Raw genomic sequence first — 23,904 nt, 5'->3', positions numbered from 1 at the left:
GGTTGTGGTTGTTGTTTTAAACTGAAGGCAGGGTATTAATCCACTAAATACTTTTTTTTAAACCCTCCCTCTGCCCTGGAACTTGTGTGGTCACTTTGGTCTGGTCACTCTTTCAGCCCAATCTGTCTCACAAGGTTGTTCTCCATATGCCACTCTGAGCTCCTGGCAGAAACAGCAGGATGGAAATGTGAAAGACAGGCAGGACACAGCTTGTCGGTATTTATTTACTGGAGAAACAGTGTGGTGCAGTGCTTCAGCGTGATCGTCTAGGACAGGGAAGTTTAAATCTTCACTCTGCCGTGAAGTTCGCTTTGTGATTTTGGGCACCAGTCACTTGATTGATTGATTGATTTAAAACATTTACTAGCTGCCTTTCTACCTTGTGGAACTCAAGGTGGCTTACGATGTGGTCTTACACTTGGTCTTAGTCGAACCCTCCTTACAGGGATTGGTATGAGGATAAAACGAGGAGGGGTGGCTTTGAGGAAAGACTTTGGTGAAAGGTAAGCTAAATACACACACACACACACACACATACATAATACATACATAGGCTTACCAGGTCCCTCTTCTTCTTTGGCGGGAGGTTTTTGGAGTGGAGGTGGGGAACATCGCGCTCCCTGATGTTCTTCAGCACTTTTGGTTCTCATCCGGAAGTGCTGCATTGCAAAGGGCCGGTTTCCACTCAAACTCCCAGTTTGAGTGGCAAAGGCCTGTTGCGATGCGGCACTTCCAAGTGTAAAACGCACCGCAAGGGGCCGTTTTCCACTCAAATGGCCCCTTGTGATGCGCTTTATACCCGGAAGTTTGCCCGCCACCACCTGGCACTTGGCAACCCTATACTGGATCAGACCAAAGTCCATCAAGTCCAGCAGTCTGTTCACACGGAGGCCAACCAGGTGCCTCTAAGAAGCCCACAAACAAGACAACTGCAGCAGCATTGTCCTGCCTGTGTTCCACAGCACCTAATATAATAGGAACTTCCATGTCATGCCAAAACTTATGCTTCCACATGCCCAGAATTTTCTGTTGGGTTCTATCTTTCCAAACCAGTTCATTCTGAAAGACATTGGTGACTGGTGAGCAGCTACTTTATTGTCAGTCTCATGAGAACATAAGAAAGGCCTTGCTGGATCAGATCAAGGCCCATCAAGTCAAGCAGTCTGTTCACAGAGTGGCCAACCAGGTGCCTCTAGGAAGCCCCCAAACAAGACAGCCGCAGCAGCACTATCCTGCCTGTGTTCCAAAGCACCTAATATAATAGGCATGCTCCTCTGATCCTAGAGAGAATAGGTATGGAGAGAATAGGTAGATAAATAGCTATAGCTATAGATAGAGGGAATAGGTATATATGTATTGGTAGAAATGGTATGTCTGTTACAGGATTAGCCAAGCTTGTTCCCCTGTCCACTTATAGAAGAGAAGAATTGGTTTTTATACTCCGCTTTTCTCTACCTTTATGGAGTCTCAAAGCATCTTACAGTCATCTCCCCTTCCCGTCAACAGACACCTTGTGAGGCAGGTGGGGCTGAGAGAGTTCAGAGAGAACTGTGACAACCCAAGGTCAGGCTTCATGTGGAGGAGTGGGGAAACCAACCCGGTTCACCAGATGAGAGTCCGCCACTCACGTGGAGGAGTGGGGAATCGTACTTGGGTCTCCAGATTAGAGTCCGCCACTCCTAACCACTACACCACACTGGTTTATAGGGTCCTTTCTCTACGGTTCCTGCCCATGGGGAGATAGACCGTTTCCCTTCACAGACATCCTCCATCCCCTCCTCCTGCCTTCCCTTCCAGCAAGCCTGGGCCAACGTTCTGACGTCTTAGAGACCTTCTTCGGCACACCGTCTAATTAAGTTATCATAATCGCCTCTAAATGTGCAGTCTCGCAGCCCCTAAATTAATTTGCCAGCCATAAAACACCTTTCGTCATCTACGCATTAGCAGCCTCGGAAATGCAAAGCCAGTTTTAATCGGACAAGCTGCTGGTGGCTGTGGCTGGAAGGCAGACATTGCGGTGGTGGGGGGTGAAGAAGCACCAGTGGGGAGAGGGAACGGAGACCAAACTGTGGTCACTGCTTGAAGCCAGACTCTCTGTTTCATGGTGGAGGGTGCAATCATCGCATCCAGCCTTCTTTTCCTTGGCCTCTAACAGACTTTCCTCTTCTTTCTTCCCTTGTAAAAAATGATTTGCTTGATGCCTCCTCCCAGGAGCGACTCTTGTGGCTGATAGACCTCATGGAGGTAAGAATGAGTGTTGTTGGTTCTGCCATGGGCTGCTGTCTGTTCTAAGGGAAGAGGGCAGCAGAATGGGAGAGGGCGGACTTACAGCCCAACCACATAGGGTTGCCAAACTCCAGGTGGTGACTGACAGGAATAATGCACTAATGCTATAAAGTATGTAGTTACAGGAAAAAACAGCAAGGGGCTCAAAATACAAGTGTGGTATTATGCGAATAAAAATGACAAAACATTACTCACAGTGTAAAAGTGAAAAACACCACCCAAGTGCAACAATAATGATACATACAACGTTTAAGAACTCATACAACAAAACAATAAATATATACAAAGTTTCTGTGTTTTTTTCTTCTTCTTCTTCTTTCATGCACATGGCATTGCAAGAGTTCATGCACGATACAAACGACATGGATAATTAATGCCTAGTAGGCTAATTATGAGCACAATGGCTTGTAGAGAAATCTTCAATGCCAGAAAGGGAAATAGGAACGCCTTCCGGATTGTTTTAGTACGTTTTCGCCCGTAGGGGGCTTCTTCAGCATCTCAATTGCACAATCGGCTTTTATCTGCCCTGAAGGGCTTCGTGTCTTAACCTTGCCTCTCAGGACTGGTTATGGTCACAGTTCAAAGCTCGTAACGATTTCTCTACAAGCCATTGCGCTCATAATTAGCCTACTAGACATTAATTATCCGTGTTGTTTGTATCGTGCATGAACTCTTGCAATGCCATGTGCATAAAAGAAGAAGAAGAAGAAAACACAGAAACTTTGTATATATTTATTGTTTTGTTGTATGAGTTCTTATACGTTGTATGAATCATTATTGTTGCACTTTGGTGGTGTTTTTCACTTTTACACTGTGAGTAATGTGTTGTCATTTTTATTAGCATAATACAACACTTGTATTCCTATTTTGAGCCCCTTGCTGTTTTTTCCTGAAACTCCAGATGGTGGCTGGAAGTCTCCTGCTATTACATCTGATCTCCAGGTGATAGAGGCCATTTCACCGGTCTGGAAGGTGGACCCTATGGCACTATACCCTACTGAAGTCCCTCCCCTCCCCTAACCCTGCCCTCCTCTGGCTCCACCCCCAACATCTCCACGTATTTCCCTGCCCAGAGCTGGCAACCCTATCCCCTCCCCTAATCACATCCTCTTCAGGCTCCAACCCCCCCCCCCAAATCTCCAGGTATTTCCCAACCCAGAGCTGGCAACCCTACAACCACATAGCAAAGGGTTCCTGTAGCTCTTTTGGACCCTTTTTCTCCCCATCCCACAACCCATCCCCTCGAGTAACAGTTAGGGAGGGGCATGGCTCAGTGGTAGAGCATCTGCTTGGCATGCAGAGGGTCCCAGGTTCAATCCCCTGCATCTCCAGTTAAAGGGTCTAGGCAAGTAGGTGGTCTCTCCTGAGACCCTGGAGAGCCACTGCCAGTCTGAGTAGACAATACTGACTTTGATAGACCAAGGCTCTGATTCAGTATAAGGCAGCTTCATGTGTTCAAGGATCTTTCTTGTGAATGTGATGTCATTGTTCCCCTGTGCCAGTTCATTGTCCGCCCTTCGCTTATGACCTATAACTATTTTCACATTTGCATATACATTCAGCTCAAGGAAAGCAAATTTATATGAGGAAGTGGCAAAAACAGGTTGTACAGAGTCGGTCCACTGGTCTGTGACTGTCTAACATCCCTGCTATTCCTTCAGGGTCCCAGGCAGAGGAAGACCTTTTCCAACACCTGCTTGTTAGTTCCTTTAACTGGAGATGCCCTGAAATGAACTGGGGACCTTCCTCATGGAAGGCAGGGGCATTTCCACTGATACGGTAAAGTGGCCTCATACCATTGGCTCATCTAGCTCCCTTAAATCCACTCTGCTAACAGTGCCCTTTTCCAACAGCTGCTCTGTGAAAGCCTTTTACTGGGTCGAACCAGGAATGTTCTGCATGCATAGGAGATGCTCCACCCCTGAGCCACAGCATCTCCCAGAGAGTAAAATCACAGGTCTTTTACGCATGGCTGTTTCATTCGCCATCACCCCTCTGATGACTTCGGGTCTTTGTTGTGCTTATACATGCCATTTCCGACTGTCAGAGGTTGCCTCGCTCTCCCCCTGTGTTTCCGCATGTTTTGCCCGTGTTTTCAAATTCAAGATAAAACAGGTCCCTAAAAATGCAATCAAAACACAGGGAAACACAGGGGGAGAGCGAGGCGACCTCTGAGAATTGGAAACCGCTTGCATAATCAATACAAAGACCCAAAGTCGTCGGAGGGGTGAGGGCGAGTTAAACAGCCATGCATAAAAGACCGCACGCTCCTGGTGCATGGGACTGCAAAGGTCTACTTGGGTGAAACTATCTGAACTGTGGATTTGACGACAAACCAAAGATTACAAACCAAAGAGGTTGAGCTGAAAAATGCTAAAATTACAAATATATAAATTTTTAATAAGGTGAACATATAGATTAAAAGCATAAAACTCCTAATACGGACAAAAACTGACACATTCAATATATACAAACATGAACAACTATGATGTACAATCTTTCATTGACCAATATGAGATCCAAAAAGGACCAGATGCGTTTCGGCTTGGGGGGTTACCGCACTTTGTATTCCCAGCGATGTATTAAGAGTTTGAAAATGTTATAAAAAACATCGCTTTGAGAGGGTTTTTGAATACCACGGCTTATAAATGGTTGGAAGACATCTTCACAGCTAAAGGGGCCAAACAAAGTGCAAACAGTATTTTTTATAACATTTTCAAACTCTTAATACAACGGTGGGAATACATAAAAAGTGCTAACAGTTTTTTTTATAACATTTTCAAACTCTTAATACATCGCTGGGAATACAAGTGCGGTAACCCCCCTGGAAAGGCCTTCCTCAGTGGTCAGTATAAAATTATAACTTAGCACACATCCTAATAATACAATCATATCATAATGGGTAGTAAGAAATATCTAAAAGCCCTTCTAGTACAGTGAAGCTCCCTGTAAATTTATTTACTTCTTATATGTTAAAACCTGGCTTCACTGTCTCACCTTCTGTTGTATGCCTGGGCTCTTAAGGATGTGGATACATCAAGCAGTGTATTAGGTCAAATGACAAACCAAAGATGCCACCAAAGCTGCTGAAGCGACCCAAACTCTGCCGCTGTATATTGCAGAGTCTCCACAAAACGAAATGAAGCTTCATTTTACCAGTTGCGATTGCTTTACACGTCCGTATCTTGTGGAGCCGATTTGTCAGAGAAGACCGTATATCTATAAATAGCTATAGATATAAGACATTTATATATATCGGGCAGAGAGGATTATTATACAGCTGGAAGGTGCGTACTGCAGGTCAAGGCATAAGTGCTGTAGGTATTTTTTTTTTAAAGGGAAAAAAACAGGCACCTGCATCTGGCACTGTTCTGGCAGGAAAATGTATTTTTATGAGCTAGCCAGCCGGCTGGGGGGGAAGGGGGGAACTAGGAAAATGGTTTCAGTCATTTGGCTGGCAACAGTGATGCTGCATGAAATAACACTAGGTAACCAGGGACTTCTCTCAGCAGAAGAGAGCAAGCCAGAGGAGAGCGGCTGGTCTTGTTCTCGGAAGGGGGAATGCAGGACTTTCGCCCAGGATCCCCTCCCCTAAAAACCCCACTGTTTGTCGTAAACATCAGGAGGAAATGTTGCATCCATAGTAGGTGACAAGTGTGAAAGATGTACCATAAAGTGCTGAAAGAACTTTGCTGGATCAGGCAAACAAAAAAAAACAAACACATCAGGTTCCCAATCATGAGGATAATATGGGTAGGTTGAGGGTGGTGCATATCACTCTGATCCCTTCCCCACCCCATACACATTCATTGTACCCACACTGAACATGTGAAAAGAGCAACAGAGGCCTGCGTATGGCACTGTTCTTAGGTAATGCACCACACGTGTTCAGGGACCAAATTCCCCCAATCACAATGTCATTGTTCATTTGGTAGTATGCCTGTTCTCATTTCTTTTTCTTTTTGTGTAATGTCCTTTTAAAAGAGCCCCGTGGCGCAGAGTGGCAAGCTGCAGTACTGCAGTCAAATGCTCTGCTCACGACCTGAGTGCGATCCCAACGGAAGTAGGGAAAAAATCCAACGGGCAGATGAGGGGATAGTTAGACATTAGGATGGGCAAAGGCAGATGCCAGGTTAGGGAGCAAACAGGTGTCTATTCATTCAGCTGTAGGTGCAAGCGAGATTGGCATGAAGGGCCTCAGCGTGGCTGGGACCTGTCAATGCCCATGATGAGGGACCACTCCTGACTGAAGATGTTTGGTCTATCGCTCATCATCCTTTCGTTTAGTAGCTGACTTTTATCAGAATGCTGGCACCAATACGATTTATCACGGGTTGATGTACACACAAAACGAAGAGCCCCATGGCACAGAGTGGTAAAGCTGCAGTACTGCAGTCCAAGCTCTGCTCACGACCTGAGTTCGATCCCGACGGAAGTCAGTTTCAGATAGCCGGCTCAAGGTTGACTCAGCCCTCCATCCTTCTGAGGTCAGTAAAATGAGTACCCAGCTTGCTGGGGGTAAAGGGAAGACGACTGGGGAAGGCACTGGCAAACCACCCCGTAAACAAAGTCTGCCTAATAAACGTCGGGATGTGACATCACCCCATGGGTCAGGAATGACCTGGTGCTTGCACAAAGGACTACGTTTACCTTTTTATTAACCTTTTAAGGGAGTGGCTTTTAAATTAGGCTGAGATTGTCTTGCTCGTGGGAGCCAGTGAACTAAGGTCGCAGGAGGAAGAGGAAGAAGAAGAGTTGGTTTTTATAATCCGACTTTCTCTACCACTTAAGGGAGAATCAAACCAGCTTACAATCACCTTGCCTTCCCCTCCCCACAACAGACACCCTGTGAGGTAGGTGGGGCTGAGATGGAGTGTCTTGCCCAAGGTCACCCAGCTGGCTTCATGTGTAGGAATGGGGAAATAAATCCAGTTCACCAGATTAGCCTCTGCCATTCATGTGGAGGAGTGGGGAATCAAACCTGGTTCTCCAAATCAGAGTCCACCGCTCCAAACCACCGCTCTTAACAACTACACCACACTGGTTCTCAGGATACCAACCTTTCATATTAATTGATTAAGCTTGGGGTCACTCAATAGCCACGGTCTACAGCCAGTCCAAATCAGAGGAAACAAAGTTCGCTTTCTTGCAACAGGAACTTAATGTCTCGAATTTCCTACCTCAAGAGCTGATGACGGGCCACTAACTCGGACAGCTTGCTAAATGGATTAGGCACATGCAAGGACAAATCGCAATAACAAACATGGAGCTTCCATGTCCAGAGACAGTATACTGTTGAATGCTGGCTGCTGTGAATAAACAACAGGGGAAGGTGATGGCCAGCTGGGGAGCTTGCAGGCGCCAATGGGTGGCTGGCCTGATCCAGCAGGGTAGTTTAGTTCTAAAATAAATCGGCATTGGAGGGATTTCTGTCTTTCAACCCTGCATTAAGAACATAAGAATAGCCATGCTGGATCAGAGCAAGGCCCATCAAGTCCAGCAGTCTGTTCACACAGTGGCCAACCAGGTGCCTCTAGGAAGCCCACAAACAAGACGGTTGAAGCAGCATTGTCCTGCCTGTGTTCCACACCACCTAATATAATAGGCATGCTCCTCTGATCCTGGAGAGAATAGGTGTGCATCATGACTAGTAGCCATTTTGACTAGTAGCCATGGATAGCCCTCTCCTCCATGAACGTGTCCATTCCCCTCTTAAAGCCTTCCAAGTTGGCAGCCATCATCTCGATCCTGGGGCAGGGAGTTCCACAATTTAACTCTGCCTTCTTGAGCTAAACATTCTTGAGCTAAATCCTGTTTCTGCAGAAAACTGGAAATTGTTTCCATGGCTTATTTCTTTACAGTATGGGCTCTTCTAGGGCTATCCCCATTTCTCCCCAGCTGGTATTTTGCAAGTTGTATGGTTTACTGAGCAGATCAGTAAATTGAGGAAAAATAACCCCCAGCGTATGCATCTCCACGCCTGGCCAAATGCAGACCAGATGGCCAGACCTGGTTCTGACCTCCCTTGCTAATGATTTTCTGGATCACAGGCAGGTCGCATGAGCGGGAGGTTAATTGTGCGGTGCCTTAATTGAAAGCAGCTTTGCCTGATCATGGAACCGCATTTATTTGTAATTTGCTTAAAAGGGAACCGGCCTCGAAGGAGACACTGCAAGCGTTTGTCCCCTCCCCCAAAATGGATGTAATTACAAAGCTGGCGAGTTGAAAAAGAAAAAGAATTGCATCAGGGCCAGTAGATGCCACCATCCTCTCCCAAAGGGGAAGCAGCATGCAGAGCTCCAAACATTTTTGGCTCCATGCTCCAAAGTGCTGCCGAGAAAGGTTATGACCTAACGGCGCAAAGGAGGGATGTGGCAAACATCTGCGCTTTTTTGTTTTTGAAAGCAACAAAGAGAGAACACCACACATTTGCAGATGATTGTCCCGGGTTTAACTAATTGTTTCCAAAGTGGTTGCTGCAGTTCTGGGAAGAAGGAAGGGGGGAAATATGTTGATGTTGCAAAGTTCGTCCAACTTCACTGAATGGTGGCTGAAGTGCAATACTGACTCCAGCCTGTGATATTAATCTGTAGCCTGGTACTGTGTGCAATAGCTCACAAGGCTCCCATTAGAAAGGGTAACAGCAATGAGCAACAACCTAGCCCTATGCGTGATGATTGGGTTGCCAGGTCCCTCTTCACCACTGGCGGGAGGTTTTGGGGGTGGAGCCTGAGAAGGGTGGGGTTTGTGGAAGGGAGGGACTTCAGTGCCATAGAGTCCAACTGCCAAAGTGGCCATTTTCTCCAGGTAAACTGATCTCTATCGGCTGGAGATCAGTTGTAATAGCAGGAGATCTCCAGCTAGTACCTGGAGGTTGGCAACCCTAGTGATGATGAGACAGCATCATATTTGAAGGCAGGGCTACGACAAGCACTAGCATGACAGTGTGTGCAATAGCTTGCAAGCTGTTGATTAGGAGGGAAACAGCAATGAGCAATAACCTGGGACTATAGGGTTGCCATCTTCCAGGTAATAGTAGAAGATCTCCTGCAATTACAACTGATCTCCAGCCGATAGAGATAAGCTCACCTGGAGAAAATGGCTGCTTTGGCAATTGGACTATGGCATTGAAGTCCCTCCCCTCCTCAGGCTCCGCCCCAAAAACCTCCTGCTGATAGCAAAGAGGGACCTGGCAACCCTATAGGACTATGTATGATGATGAAACAGTGTCTTATTTGAAGGAAGAGGGGAGGGACTTCAGTGCCATCGAGTCCCATTGCCAAAGAGGCCATTTTCTCCAGGGGAACTGCTTTCTGTCGCCTGGAGATCAGCTGTAATAGCAGGAGTTCTCCAGCCACCCCCTGGAGGTTGGGCAACCCTACCTAAAGCATTAGTCAGCAAGGAAGTTTCCTGCAGTTTCTGGCGTGAAGTCCCCACCGGTCAAGGGATGGGAGCAGACTGTGGAACCGCTCATCGTTCTGCGGCACTTAAAAGATACAAGAGTTCTACAACTCAACCCCCTGCACAAGCTACTCTCAAAGGTTTTGGACATCCCATTCTATCTCAGGCAAGCTCCATGGAGCAGGCCAAGTAGGGTTGCCAACTTCCAGGTAGCAGCTGGAGATCTCCTGCTAGTACAACTGATCTCCAGCCGATAGAGACCAGTTTTCCTGGAGACAATGGCTGCTTTGACAATTGGACTCTATGGCATTGAAGTCCATCCCCTCCCCAAACCCCACCCTCCTCAGGCTCCACCCAAAAAAACTCCTGCCGGTGGCAAAGAGGGACCTGGAAATCCTAAGGCCAAGTGAGACCAACACAGGCAGTTGGCTGAGCCCTGAGAACGGCAAAGCAGCCACTGAAAACGTCTTCTCGGTCCCCTCTGTGTTTTCAATGCTCCTCAGCTAATCACAGATTTGGGAGGGGCAGAGAATGATCTTTCCCCAGCGCTTGCTCCTTGAGATCCTCTTTGCGGCAGATGCCGGGGATTGAAAATGGGATATTCTGCAAGTAAGACAGATGTTCGGCTGCTAAGCTGTGCTGCCCAGTGGATGTGGCCTAGTAAACACTCTTGTTTTCAGATAAATGTATTGATTTAAAACATTGGCTGTTTACTAGCATGCCTGCCAGTGGTTGGGAGATAGCATGGCTCATGCTAGCAAGCATGGATATCTGACACTTGTTTCTGTAAGGATAGTAATTGTGCCAGTATTTCTAGCGCCTATTGGATAGTTCCCATGCCATCAAAATCAGGCATGTGGCCTAGAGATGCCAGGCCCCTCTTCACCACCGGCGGGAGGTTTTGGGGGCAGAGCCTGAAGAGGGTGGGGTTTTGGGAAGGGAGGGACTTCAATGCCATAGGGTCCAATTGCCAAAGCTGCCATTGTCTCCAGGGGAACTGATCTCTATCGGTGGGAGATCAGTTGTAATAGCAGGACATCTCCAGCTAGCACCTGGAGGTTGGCAACCCTAATGTGGCTAGTTCCTCCCTATAGTTTGGTCCCATTTTGCATGGCTACGGTAATTTGGTTGCTATACAGAGGAAGGCACTGGCAAACCACCTCTGTTAGTCTCTTGCCTTGAAAACCCCATAAGGGGTCGCCATAAGTCGGCTGCAACTTGACAGCACTTTACACACACACACACACACACACACACACACACACACACAATTTGCAGTTGCCTTTGTATTGGCAATTCTTCTGCAATTCTTGAGTGTACACCTCCTAAGATTCACTTGAAAAGGGCCATCCACCTTTTCAGTCTTTCAGTGCGGCTGCTTTCACTCCCACCCACTAGGGGTGCCAACTCTGAGTGGGGAAATAAAGGTAAATGTAAAGGTCCCCTGTGCAAGCTCCGGGTCATTCCTGACCCATGGGATGACGTCACATCCCGACGTTTACTAGGCAGACTTTGTTTATGGGGTGGTTTGCCAGTGCCTTCCCCAAGCTGGGTACTCATTTTATCGACCTCGGAAGGATGGAAGGCTGAGTCAACCTTAAGCCGGCTACCTGAAGCTGACTTCCATTGGGATCAAACTCAGGTCGTGAGCAGAGCTTGGACTGCAGTACTGCAGCTTACCACTCTGTGCCACGGGGCTCTCAAGGGTGGGGAAATACTGGATGATTTTTGGGGTGGAGCCTAGGGAGGGTGGAGTTTTGGGAGGGGAGGATCCTCAGTAGGGGATAGAGTCATAGAGTCCACCTTCCAAAGCAGCCATTTTCTCCAGGGGAACTGATCTCTGTCATCTGGAGATCAATTGTAATAGCGGGAGATCTCCAGGCCCCACCTGGAGGTTGGCAACCCTCCTCCTCCCCAGTAGCTTGTCTGTGAATTCTACCTGCTCTGCCAACCAAGGCATCCAATGCAAAATGCTTCCACTGCATTGGTGTACCTTGCCAAGGTAAAGTAATGGGGCAACGAATGAAAAGCAAAACAAATGTGGTTTTTCATTCGTGCTCATTCATTTTGATGTTTCCCATTTGGTTCCCTTTTTATAAACAGAACGAACAGGGCTGGTTGCTTTCGTTTCCCCTTTAGTATTTAGTGTGCGCTAACTGCTTTCTACAGGCTGGTGTGTGTGTGTTTTAAAGTATCGTTTACTGCCCCACTGTTTGTCTTCGAGTTTCACCATCCTTTCCTTTTAAGTGTTAGGTCCACAATGTTTTTAGTATGTTATTGATTATCCGATGCGGCTGACTTTGCCGCCGTTTTAGGGTCTTGCCGGTTTTTCATGCTGCCATATATAGAGAATGGGCATGTTTAAATGTGTTTGTGTGTTTAACCATTTTTTATTGTGAGCTGCCTTAGGGGCCAAGCGTAGCTGGGGTTGTGGAGCAAAAATGAACAACCCCGAGAATCTCAGAGGAGGACAGCTGGTCCATGGGCAAAGTAGCAGCAAGATTCGACTCATGGGCTAATAGTTACATCCCACCCCCACCCCCCGCAATAGCAGAAGGAAGCTTTTTATCTCCTTCACCACACCAATTGGGTCTCTAATGCAGAGTTAAATTCCAGCCGGTCAACCCTTGTGCATAAGAATGGCACATTAGCTAATCCAGCAATGATAATTAAATCAGCGGTTGGTGGCGGTCTTGTCTGGCTAATGGTTTCTTTCTCTCCTCTTTCCCCTCCACTGTCTCTCTTTCCCCCTCCTTCCTTCTACTTGCTTGCACACTTTCCTGATTGACGACCCCACTGGACTAACCGGGCGACTTAATTTAATTTTGCACATTAATATACTTTTTTTAGTCGGGATCTGCTGGTTCCGTTGACTCATTCACAGCTGTATTTTGACATTTGATAATGGCATTTGGGTGGTAATTATAATTATGGGGAGGGGGGAGAAGCATCTGGCGCCCGTGTGCATCTGAGACAGGCTGATGAGTGACAGGAAGAAGGTGATATGGAGGAGAAATGGGAGGGGGTATGAGAATGCCGTCCAGGTTGGCCACATCAGGATTGCCTTCCTGGATCAGGACTGTGCTCTGTCTCTGGCCGGCCAGCTGCCACCAGAGCTTCACAAGCCAGGGCATGAATGCTGTTTGTACCCAGAATGTGGTCTTCAGAGGTATACTGCTATACAAGGACGCTCAACCAGATGCTACTGGAAGCTCGTAGAAGTAGGATATGATGGCGGCATCCCTCCTTTGTACTCATGAGGTGGAAGCGTAGCTGAGTGGTAGAGCACCTACTTGGCATGCAGAAGTTCCCAGGTTCAGTCCTCGGCATCTGCAGATAAGAAGGATCAGGATCAGGGGACACGAAAGGTCGCTACCTAAGACCCCGGAGAGCTGAGGCCAACCAGTAGACAGCACCATCCTCGATAAACCAATAGTCTGACTCAGCAGAAAGCAGCTTCATGCATGTGGTCACATGTTTTGCCCCTCTGTAGCTAGAGCCCCGTGGCGCCGAGTGGTAAGCTGCAGTACTCTAGTCCAAGCTCTGCTCACGTCCTGAGTTTGATCAGTAACAGTAATGACCTGGTGCTTGCACAGGGGACTACCTTTTCCTTTTATCTGGTATTCAGAGGCAGACTGTCTCTGAATCTGGAAACTTCATTTAGCTATCAGGCCGGAGCCAGTACCAAAAAGGCCCTGGCTCTTGTCGAGGACAGCCGCACACTCTTAGGGCCAGGGACCACCAGTATCTAAAGAATGTAATGTCCTTTGGGGGGTGTATTGGGAGAGGCGGTTCCAAAGCTATGAAGGTCCCAAACCATGTAAGGCTTTAAAGGTCAAAACCAGCACCTTGAACCTGATCCAGTACTCCAGCTGGACCCAGTGAAGTGTATACAGATGTGTATGTGTGTGATGCCAGGGTATGTTGAACTTGGTCCAGAATCATAACAGGCCCAGTGTAACAGGCGTGCTCGGCTGGGGTCAGATTTATCCCCACCATAACAAGTTATCCAGAATGAATAGAGTTGCCAGGCCCCTCTTCGCCACCAGCAGGAGGTTTTGGGGGCAGAGCCTGAGGAGGGCAAGGTTTGGGGAGGAGAGGGGCTTCCATTGCCAAAGTGGCCATTTTCTCCAGGTGAACTGATCTCTGTCGGCTGGAGATCAGTTGTAATAGCGGGAGATCTCTAGCTAGTAACTGGAGGCTTGCAATCCCAAGCCTGAAGTGGCAGTCTGATTACCAAGGTTTTGTAGGGCCGGAGTTATCTCAACTGGTCCTTGGGGTTGTGTGGATCAGGCGATGCCAGGCGCCAGTGTGGAGTTTGCAGTGCCAGTGGTGTTGCCCCGGCAGCAGAAACACAGGGGCCTGGCTGGCAGACAACCTGGTTTGCATCCTACCCAGGAGTATGTGTGTACATATGATTTCAATCAATCAATCCATATTGATTATGATTAAAAGATCAGTCAGTATCCGTTTAACAGCACAATTTACATACAGATACAAAATTAATATTCAGAGATTAAAATTCATGTGAACACATGAGGCTGCCTTCTACTGAATCAGACCCTTGGCCCATCCAAGTCAGTATTGTCTACTCAGACCGGCAGCGGCTCTCCAGGGTCTCAGGCAGGGGTCTTCCACATCACCTACCTGCCTAGTCCCTTTAACTGGAGATGCCGGGGATTGAACCTGGGGCCTTCTGCGTGCCAAGCAGATGCTCGACCACTTAGCCATGGCCCCTCCCCTCATAGCCTTATTGTGCTGCAATTAATTATATGTGAAAGTTATTAAAATGTTTGGATTATTGGCATTCTTATGGACAGGGTCTCAGCACAGAATTTGGCCGCTTTAGAGGTGGTCTCCTTGAAGTGGTCTGCAAGGAGGAGATATGTGTAGAATTTTCCAGCTCTTCCTGGATACTTAGATGTATGAGATATAGGGAACGGATGTGTTCCGTGTTCTTGCTAATCAAACACAGTCAAAACAGTGGAACATGTGCTATTATATTGTCCATTTTCCACTGTTTCGACTGTGTTCTATTAGCAAGAACACAGACGTTGAGAATAGGGGATACGCAAGTATCTCCCTTCCAGTAGCGCTGGTTGCAGGCAGTTAAAACAGGCTCCCATGCAAGCTCTGTGGTCTTTGGGGAATTCAAAAGCGTAAAGGTTAGCCATTGATTCTAGCCTAATCGCCTATGATGAGTTAGGACTGCACCCAGGTGACCAGGCAAAAAAGTGCGTGAACACTGAGGAACCACCTCTTTCCGCGGCATGTGTGTAGCAGGCCTGAGTGCTGAGAAATTGGGCGGCATACCCGCATGTGTAAACCGGCCCTAGGACCTGCTCTCCAGCACTAACCGAGTTTTTTGTTTGTTGGTTTTCTGCTGGCAGAACACATCCGACTTGGAAGGGGATGGGAATGGATTCCAGAGCAGCGTCAATGCTTTGCCGGATATCTCCCTGGTAAGGCATGTTCTCTTCTTTCCATTTCCTCTTGGGCTACCTTGAGACCTGGATGGGGACATCTATGCAGATGGCAATAGAGGATGCCTGGGTACTGTCTTCAGGTTTGGTTTTATTCCCCTCTTTTTTCTTTCAATAGAGGATGCCTTTCATAATCTGGAAGGCAGTGGCAAATGTGTATACTTAAGAAGAAGAAGAGTTGGTTTATATATGCCGACTTTCTCTACCACTTAAGGAAGAATCGAACCGGCTTACAATCACCTTCCCTTCCCCTCCCCACAACAGACATCCTGTGAGGTAGGTGGGGCTGAGAGAGCTCTATGAGAGCTGTGAGTAGCCCAAGGTCACCCAGCTGGCTTCATGCGCAGATGGGGGAAACCAACCCGGTTCACCAGATTGGCATCCGCCACTCATGTGGAGGAGTGGGGAATCAAGCCTGGTTCTCCAGATTAGAGTCCACCGCTCCAAACCACTGCTCTTAACCACTACACCACACTGGCACAAAATGAACCTCAATTGATGTAGCTAATTATGAGCTTGCATGGGAGCTGTCTGGCATTTATTCTACAATATTCTTGCTGGGAAATTTCAGTACTGACGTGAACAGCTTAATTGCATTACGGAGAAAAGGTCTTGATTATGGTATGCCTTTGCCAAACATTTATGCACTCAGTGTTGTGTGCACCAGGGGCATTATCTTGTGCCAATCTGAGCATTTCCTACAAACCCATCTTGACAGTTTGAAGGACTGAAAGCTTGCTTGGTATGGAACAGAATCAAGAATGAGCCGATTTCCCCAGCCCTGTTTCTTTTTGTTCTATGAGTTTGCACTGAGCACTGCTTTTCTTTCATTCCATTTTGAGTAGGAAAATTGCCAAAATGAATTCCATAACCAGAACATGTACCATTTGCCACAGCTTTCCATACATTTGTTGTCATCTCCCTCTGAGTTACAGATGCACACATCTCTATTAATAAATGTCTACCCAGAAAAAGGAGTTTGGATTTAATGTGATTGTTAATCATAGTCCTTTTTGCATCAAGTAAAACACCACACATGAATCTTGATTCAACCACATGTACAGTCACACTGGGATTACTTTTTTGCAGTGTTTTATCAGTGCATGTGTGCACGTCGGTAATGCAAAAGAGGGCACAAATGAACTGTGCACGCACAGTGCTCTGTACAAGCTGTAGAGATACAAATGAAATAATGGTGGTTTCCTAAGACTAGGTCATTTGGAGCCTCAGTATCTGGGGAGAAAATTGGATGTGGAGAATTTCAGAAGCATCCCTGCCTAAACTTGGAATAACCCCAGGTATTCTGCAATTGTTTGTTCATGTTGCAGAGAATATCTACTTAGAATCTTGCTAGAAACGAGAGTTTCAGCTTGAGTAAAACTTATGCACGTGAATGTATGAAGCTATCTAGTATGGAGCCAAACCACTGGCCCATCTCACTCAGTATTTTCTACAGTGACTCACAGCAGTTCTCTGGGGTCTCAGGCAAAGAAGAGGAAAGATTCTGGAAGGCCTTTTCCAGCATCTGTTCGCCAAAATCCTTTAGCTGGGGATATTTACTTCTTTCTTTATTTAAGTTATTTATAAAATCTACTTTTCTCACTGGGACTCAAGGTGGATTACACAGAGTGAGTCAATAAAATCAACAGGATGGGACATTCAATAAACAATGAAATAGGATTTGGGCCGTAGAACCAACTGTAAATATAAAAGCAGAACTGAAGCATCGTAAATTGTTAACATGGCACATCAAATGATGCAAAGTCATCTGGTAGGATCCAACTTACAGCAAAGTATACACAGTTGTATAGACCACAGTCTCTAATAATTTATCCAAGTAACTTTGTGAATCATTTTGCACAGTGCTACCCTATTATCTGTGTGGAAAAGCCCTCTCGATTAATTCAGCTTTACGAACTTGCATGCAAACCATGACTCTGTCCTAATTGCTTTTATTCTCAGTCAGGCCAATGGTCCATGTAGCTCAATATTATTTACGAGTGCCAACAGCTGTCCTGGATTTCAGGCAGTCTTTTCTGAGTGATCGTTTTGGAGATCCTTTAACTGGAGAAGCCAGGGATTGAACCCGGGACCTTTAGCATGCAGGGCAGCTGCTCCACCACCAAGCTACGCCCTCTCTTCTCACACCAGGGCAAAGGAGCAGAATGCAAACTGTATCAGAATAAGACAGCGCAGGTGAGATGCGGAAATAGGGGTCAATTAACCAAAGAGATCAAAGTGAACAAGGGTATTTGCCAAGGCTACCTTCTGGCCCCTTTTCTTTTTAATTTATATATAAATGGCACTGACTGCCACCTCTTGGGTGAACATTTTCATCCTCCTCACTTGCCCCAGACACCTGTTTCAAATTTGTTTTACGCAGAGGATGCCATGCTGATTCAAAGGTCTTGTGTGGGTTTTTAATGCAATCAGTAACACATGGGCCACACCTCGAAAACAAGAGAGCTCCCTTTGTATTGGGCATTCCATCCTAACTGTTTTGTTGGATTTATCAGGATGACGTCTCATCTTTCCCTGAAGAACCTCCGGCCTTCAAGCCTCCACCACCCAGCCCTTCTTCTCAAACAGTGGACTCCTCTTCCTCCCAGAACAGAAACATGGCGAAGGACACCCTCACCAGGCCTTCTTCAGAATCTTCCCAGTCAGGCCTGTTTTTCGTGGCCCCCCGGTTCCCCACGGCATCTCCTAGCCTCTCCGAGAGGGACACCGCCAGCATCGCCTCTACAGCCACTTCCTCCACGGAGGATTCTGCCCCCAGCAGCATCTACGCATCCATCTCCAGAAGGCCCATGGATGCCCATTTGTCATTGGTCAACCAGCAACCAATCGGGCCTTTCCCCAGGGTCCAATCACCAACCCGCTTGAAGACTCCTTCCCCGGAGGCCACTCCAGCCAGCAGCCTCCCAAGCCCCAAAGCGCCATCTCCTTCTCCTCCTCCTCCTCCTCCTCCATCCCACCCGGCTCCTCCTCCTCCCAATGAAAAGGGTGGTCCAGAGTCCAGCACCGCCCAGCATTTCATCATGGTGGAAGTCCATCAGCCCAACAGCGAGCCAGACGTCAACGAAGTGAGGTCTTTGCCCCAAGCTAGAGGTGAGATCTTCTCTGGTACGCTAAACCCTGGGGTGTCATCACAGGAGGGTCATGGAGGGTAAGCCAACACCAAAACAGAGGGTAAGCCAACACCACCCCTTGACCCCTTAGCTGAATAAAGTTGATGAGTAATAGATTTAAAACACACACAAGAAAGTTCTTCGAACCATGTATAATTAACTTACGAGAAAGGTTTGAGAGCCCACTAGTTTTCCCGGTTCAAAAGGGGATTAGGCAAATTCATGGAGGATTGGTCTATTAATGGGCTATTAGTTGTGATGGCTAAGGAGAGAGGTAAAATATCTCTCTGAAGAACCATCGCTGGGGACAAAATCATAGGAGGTGTTGGGCTCCTGTCCTGTGGGCTTCCAGGAAGTATCTGGTCTGCTTCTGTTAGAAAGAAGATGTCGGATTAGACGACCTTTTCCCCTGATCCAGAAGGACTGTTTTTCTACTCTTATAGATGAATTCATGAACAACTGGTTTATCAGTGGCTACTGACCATGACAGCTAGGCAGAACCTCCAGGTTCAGAGGCAGTGTACTGTTAAATACCACTGGCTGAGTAGTAAACAATGAGGTAGGGCTACTTTTTAAATTTTTATTTAAAAAATTGTACCCTGCTTTCCCCCACAGTGGGGACTTACAACATCGTTCTCCTGTCTTCCATTTTATCCTCACAACTGCCACCTTGTGAAGTAGGTCAGGCTGAGATTGTGTGACTAGCCCAAGGTCACCCAGCAAGCTTCCGTGGAAGAGAAAGGATTTGAACCTGGGTTTCCCAGATCCTATTCTGGACTTTTGGCCTGACCCAGCAAAGTTCTTCCAACACTTTGCAGTGCATCTTTTGCACTTGTTTCCCACTATGGATGCAACTTTTCCTCCTGGTGTTTATGACAAACAGTGGGGGTTTTAGGAAACAGGATCCTGAGTGAAAGTACTGCATTCCCTCTTCAAAGAACAAGACCAGCCGCTCTCCTCTGGCTTGCTCTCTTCTGCAGAGAGAAGTCCCTGGTTTCCTAGTGCTATTTCATGCAGCATCACCATTGCCAGCCAGATGACTGAAACCATTTTCCTAGTCCCCCCCACCCCACCGGCAGGCTAGTTCATAAAAATTCCTTTTCCTGCTAGAACAGTGCCAGATGCCGGTGCCTGCTACTTTCTTTCCCTTAAAAAAAATACCTACAGCACTTATGCCTTGACCTGCAGTACGAACCTTCCAGCTGTATAATAATCTTCTCTGCTCGAAATATATAAATGTCTTATATCTATAGCTATTTATAGATATACGGTCTTCTCTTACAAATCTGCTCCACAAGACACGGAAGGGTTAAGCAATCGCTACAGATAAAATGAAGCTTCATTTTGTTTTGCGGTGACTCTGCAATAAACAATCCCCGGCATCTCCAGTTAAAGGGCCTAGGCAAGTAGGTGATGTGAAAGACCTCTGCCTGAGTCCCTGGAGAGCTGCTGCTGGTCTGAGTAGACAATATTGATGAGGATGGACCAAGAGTCTGATTCAGTAGAAGGCAGCTTCATGTGTTCAAACGGCGGTAGAGTTTGGGTCGCTTCAGCAGCTTTGGTGGCATCTGGGGTTTGTTGTCAAATCCGCAGTTCAGATCATTTCACACAAGTAGACCTTTGCAGTGCCATGTACCAGGGGTGTTCGGTCTTTTATGCGTGGCTGTTCCACTCACTGTCACCCCTCTGATGACTTTGGGTCTTTGTGTTGATTATGCATGGCATTTCTGACCATCAGAGGTCGGCTCGCTCTCCCCCTGCCTTTCCCCAGATAGTTTATTTGCGGCCCTTGGCCAGATAAAACAAGATACATGGACTAAAATGGGCTTACCGACAAAGGTTTACAGTCCGAGTCTTAAGTCACTTAAAAAAAAAAAAATAACATCTGAGTTACATCTGCCATTTGGACTAAGAGACTACTCTGTGGCAATGAATTTTCATTGCAGCCGTACAAAATTTTGCTACCTGAGAGGTGATTGAGGGATTATCTCCTTGTAGGAGCTTTTGTATCTTTTCTCTTTCCCTGTCGGGTCCCATTTTCAGTATGAGGGGCTCAATAAACTTAGAACGGGGTATAGTGTAATAGTTACAGTTCAGGAGAACATGTTCAGTGGTTTCTAAATCCCCGGATTTGCAGGGGCATAGTCTCTCTGCCCTGGGTATCTTCTTGAAATGCCTTTCCCCAGGTTTTGCCTGCGTTTTCAGAGACCTGTTTTATCTCAAATTTGAAAACATGAGCAAAACACAAGGAAACGCAAGGGGAGAGCGAGGCAACCTCTGACGGTCAGAAACGGCATGTATTATCAGTACAAAGACCCGAAGTTGTCAGAGGGGTGACGGCGAGTGAAACAGCCATGCGTAAAAGACCTATGTTACTTGTAATTTCCCCACTGTGCACAGTGAACAGATTGTGTGAACAGGGGGCAACATGCGTATTTAACATGCATGTACAGCTCTGGTACACACAAACTGACCCCTGAATTTTTCAGGGTTCACATTCGTGCATTCGGAGGCTGCGGGTGCATGGTAAATAAATGCATTGCCCCTGTTCACACATGGCAAGCCTATATATCAGGAGTTGTGCAGATAGCACATGTTGCTAATATACGCTCTTGGTAGGTATGCACTATGGGAACATCTGGAAAGGGCTTATAGAAACAGGGACTGGTATCTGAAGTGATACAACATATAATTAACTTGTGGGATTCACTGCCACAAGGTATAGCAGAAGCTATTAGCATAAAGGATTTTAAAAGAAGAACAGATAAATTCATGAGGACTGTATAAAACCCAGTCCTCACCTGGATAGCCCAGGCTAGTCTGATCTCATCATGTCTCAGAAGTTACGCAGGGTCAGCCCTGTATAGTATTTGGATGGGAGACCTCCAAGGAAAACCAGGGTCATGCCGCAGATGCTGGCAATGTCAAATCTCCCCTGAACATCTCTTGCATTGAGAACCCTCGGGGTCGCCATAAGTTAGCTGCGACTTGATGTGGGGGGGATTGATAGTATCATTTTTTCTTTACAGGCTTTTAGCTGTGACTTTGCTTCCCTCTTGCGGTCAGTTTTGCATACTGCAAGCACCATTAATTTGACTTTGAGGTATCGTTCATCTGACTCCCTTCCCCAGTGTAGCTGTTAAGGGGAGACATGATAGAGGTCTATAAAATTATGCATGGTATGGAGAGAGTGGACGGGGAGATAAAAGGAAGTGTTTCTTCACAAAACACATAGTAAAAATGTGGAACTCCCTGCCCCAGGATGTGGTGATGGCTGCCAACTTGGAAGGCTTTAAGAGGGGAGTGGCCATGTTCATGGAGAACAGGGCTATCCATGGCTACTAGTCCTCTTACTGGGCTTGACCCATTTCCACCTTGGTATTCAAAATAGTCTCTAATTTTGTGACCATGGCTACTAGTCAAAATGGATACTAGTCATGATGTATACCTCTCTAGAATCAAAGGAGCATGCCTAATTATATTAGGTGCTGTGAAACACAGGCAGGATAATGCAATTGTCTTATTTGTGGGCTTCCTTGCGGCACCTGGTTGGCCACTGTGTGAACAGACTGCTGAACTGGATGGGCCTTCGTCTGTTCCAGCAGGGCTTTTCTTATGTTCTTATGGCTTTTCTTGTCCTTTCTCCTTCCACTGTTCTCATTTGGCAGGAAAAAAGGAGGAGGCGCCTTGAGTCAAATATTACATGGGGCCATATGAATGACAGGGCCAGATAGCCTGTTGTCATGTCCACTGTGCATCCCTGTGCAGATCTAGCTGGGGGGAAAAATGTTTCCTCGATTTAAAATATTTTGTTCCTGTTCCTTAGCATGGTGCTGCTGAGACATCTTGCAACACTCAAAATCTATTGTAACAACAAAACACAATACGTAACCATTTAGAGGACCCACAGAAAAAATAGGTAAATAAATGAAATGGAATGTATAAATGAGCACAAATCAAAAATAAGAGGTAGACCATAAAAGTGCTAACCAGAATAGGGATCCCAAAAGATTGACTCAAAGCCTAGTGGGGGGAGAAACATCTTTGCCTGGTGCTTAAAGCTGTAGCCAAGCAAAACAAAGTGGGGACATAATGCCACGATCAAGGTGCCACAACCGAAAAGGCCCTATTTCCGGTTCTCACCACTAGCCCCAGTTTCATAGTGGGACCACTATAGCTGAGTTTAGTTGATGGATGGGTGTGTATGGAAAATGGTAGTCTTTTACCAATCCAGGCATTTTAAGTATGCTTCCAGTTTTTCCTCCCAACAGAATTATGGAAGCACTATGGCGATGCAGAGTACAACACGTATGGAATAAGCCTATGTTGTTACCCTAAGGAGGCAGTCACCACTTTAGTTTGGGGGAATTAGCTGGAGACAGAGAGTGAGAGGGGGGAAACTGGGATTGATACCCTGTGTATACCAGGATAGTCCTGGGTGAAAACTCTCAAACGAGCAGGCCGTTGTATAATTAAAATATGGTTTTATTAAAGAATAAAAATAGTAAAACAAGAAATGTATTTTAAGCAATGAACATACACGCGCAAAGAGCTGATGAAGAGGAAAGGGAGGAAGATGGATAGGGTTTCAGGGATGGGTGGTAGTTACCAGTCTTGAAGGGACGTCCAGGGAAAGCAGTGCAGAGGAGGAAAATGACCAGGGTTTCCAGGAGCAAAGGAAAGAGCCCACACGCAAGTAGTGGGTGCATGGACAGATCCAGAAAACACATATGCTATGAATGGCCAAAGGACCAATATTTATACCCCAAAATGGGTCCTGGGGTGGTATGAGGTAAGATGGCAGGAAAGCTAGAGACAAAGAATTGATTGCTTTACCGGGGTCTGAACGGAAAGATAAGTGAGGCTTAATGTCAGAACTCAGGAGAATGCCTGGGCTATTCTCTTGAATACTGATTGATTGGAGGGATGGATGCAGACAGGGTAACTAATGGTCTGCTCAGAGCGCTGATTAAATCACCTTAGGGAGACACCATGGGGATTAGCTAGTCCCATTGTCCAGCCAGGCACACCGTAGGGCCAGGGGGAAAGATCAGCAGCCAACCGCCTTCCTGCCCAGGCTTGACACATAAGATGGATCCCAACACTCCCTGAGGAACTTCCTTTTTTGTGGGGAGCAGTATCTAGCTCTCTCTTATGTCAATCTTAGGCCCCCGTGCCTTCATGATACCCCTTAGCAAGAGGAAGGGTCTCGCTGCTTACAGTGTGGTATAGTGGCTAGGCCAGGGTCTCGGTGGCCCAGGCTTGAATCCCTGTTCCACCATGAAAGCTTGCTAGGCAACTTTAGGTCAGCAACTAACCTCCCTCAAAGGGTTGTTGTGAGGATAAAATGAAGGAAAGGGGAATGTTGTAAGCTGCTTTGGGTCCCCACTGGGGAGAAAGGTGGGGGTTAAATGAAGTAAATAAATAATACATATGATGCAGAAAAAATACAGAACTTATATGGAACCAAATGAGTGATATTTACCCAGTCTTAATCTTAATAGATATAATTATTAGACATTTACACCCCACTTTTCTCCCCAACAGAGGCCTAAAGCAGATTACAACATCATTCTCCCCTTCTCCATTTTATCCTCACAACA

At 46.6% G+C, this 23,904-nt stretch overlaps 1 protein-coding gene across 1 annotated transcript in view; it reads left to right on the top strand.

Annotated features, from left to right (window-relative positions):
• The window catches only part of WHRN (whirlin), a 155,130-nt gene that overhangs the window by 119,191 nt on the left and 12,035 nt on the right, over positions 1-23,904 (top strand). The window contains exons 8-10 of the mRNA XM_056860351.1: positions 2,212-2,244; positions 15,078-15,149; positions 17,687-18,281. Of these exons, the coding sequence (XP_056716329.1) occupies positions 2,212-2,244; positions 15,078-15,149; positions 17,687-18,281 (700 nt within the window). The remainder of the gene's footprint in view (positions 1-2,211; positions 2,245-15,077; positions 15,150-17,686; positions 18,282-23,904) is intronic.

This window comes from Euleptes europaea, chromosome 14 (genome assembly GCF_029931775.1).
Source record: "Euleptes europaea isolate rEulEur1 chromosome 14, rEulEur1.hap1, whole genome shotgun sequence".
Taxonomy (NCBI): domain Eukaryota; kingdom Metazoa; phylum Chordata; class Lepidosauria; order Squamata; family Sphaerodactylidae; genus Euleptes; species Euleptes europaea.
Note: the sequence above shows the minus strand (reverse complement) of the source record. Positions and strands in the feature narration are given on the sequence as shown.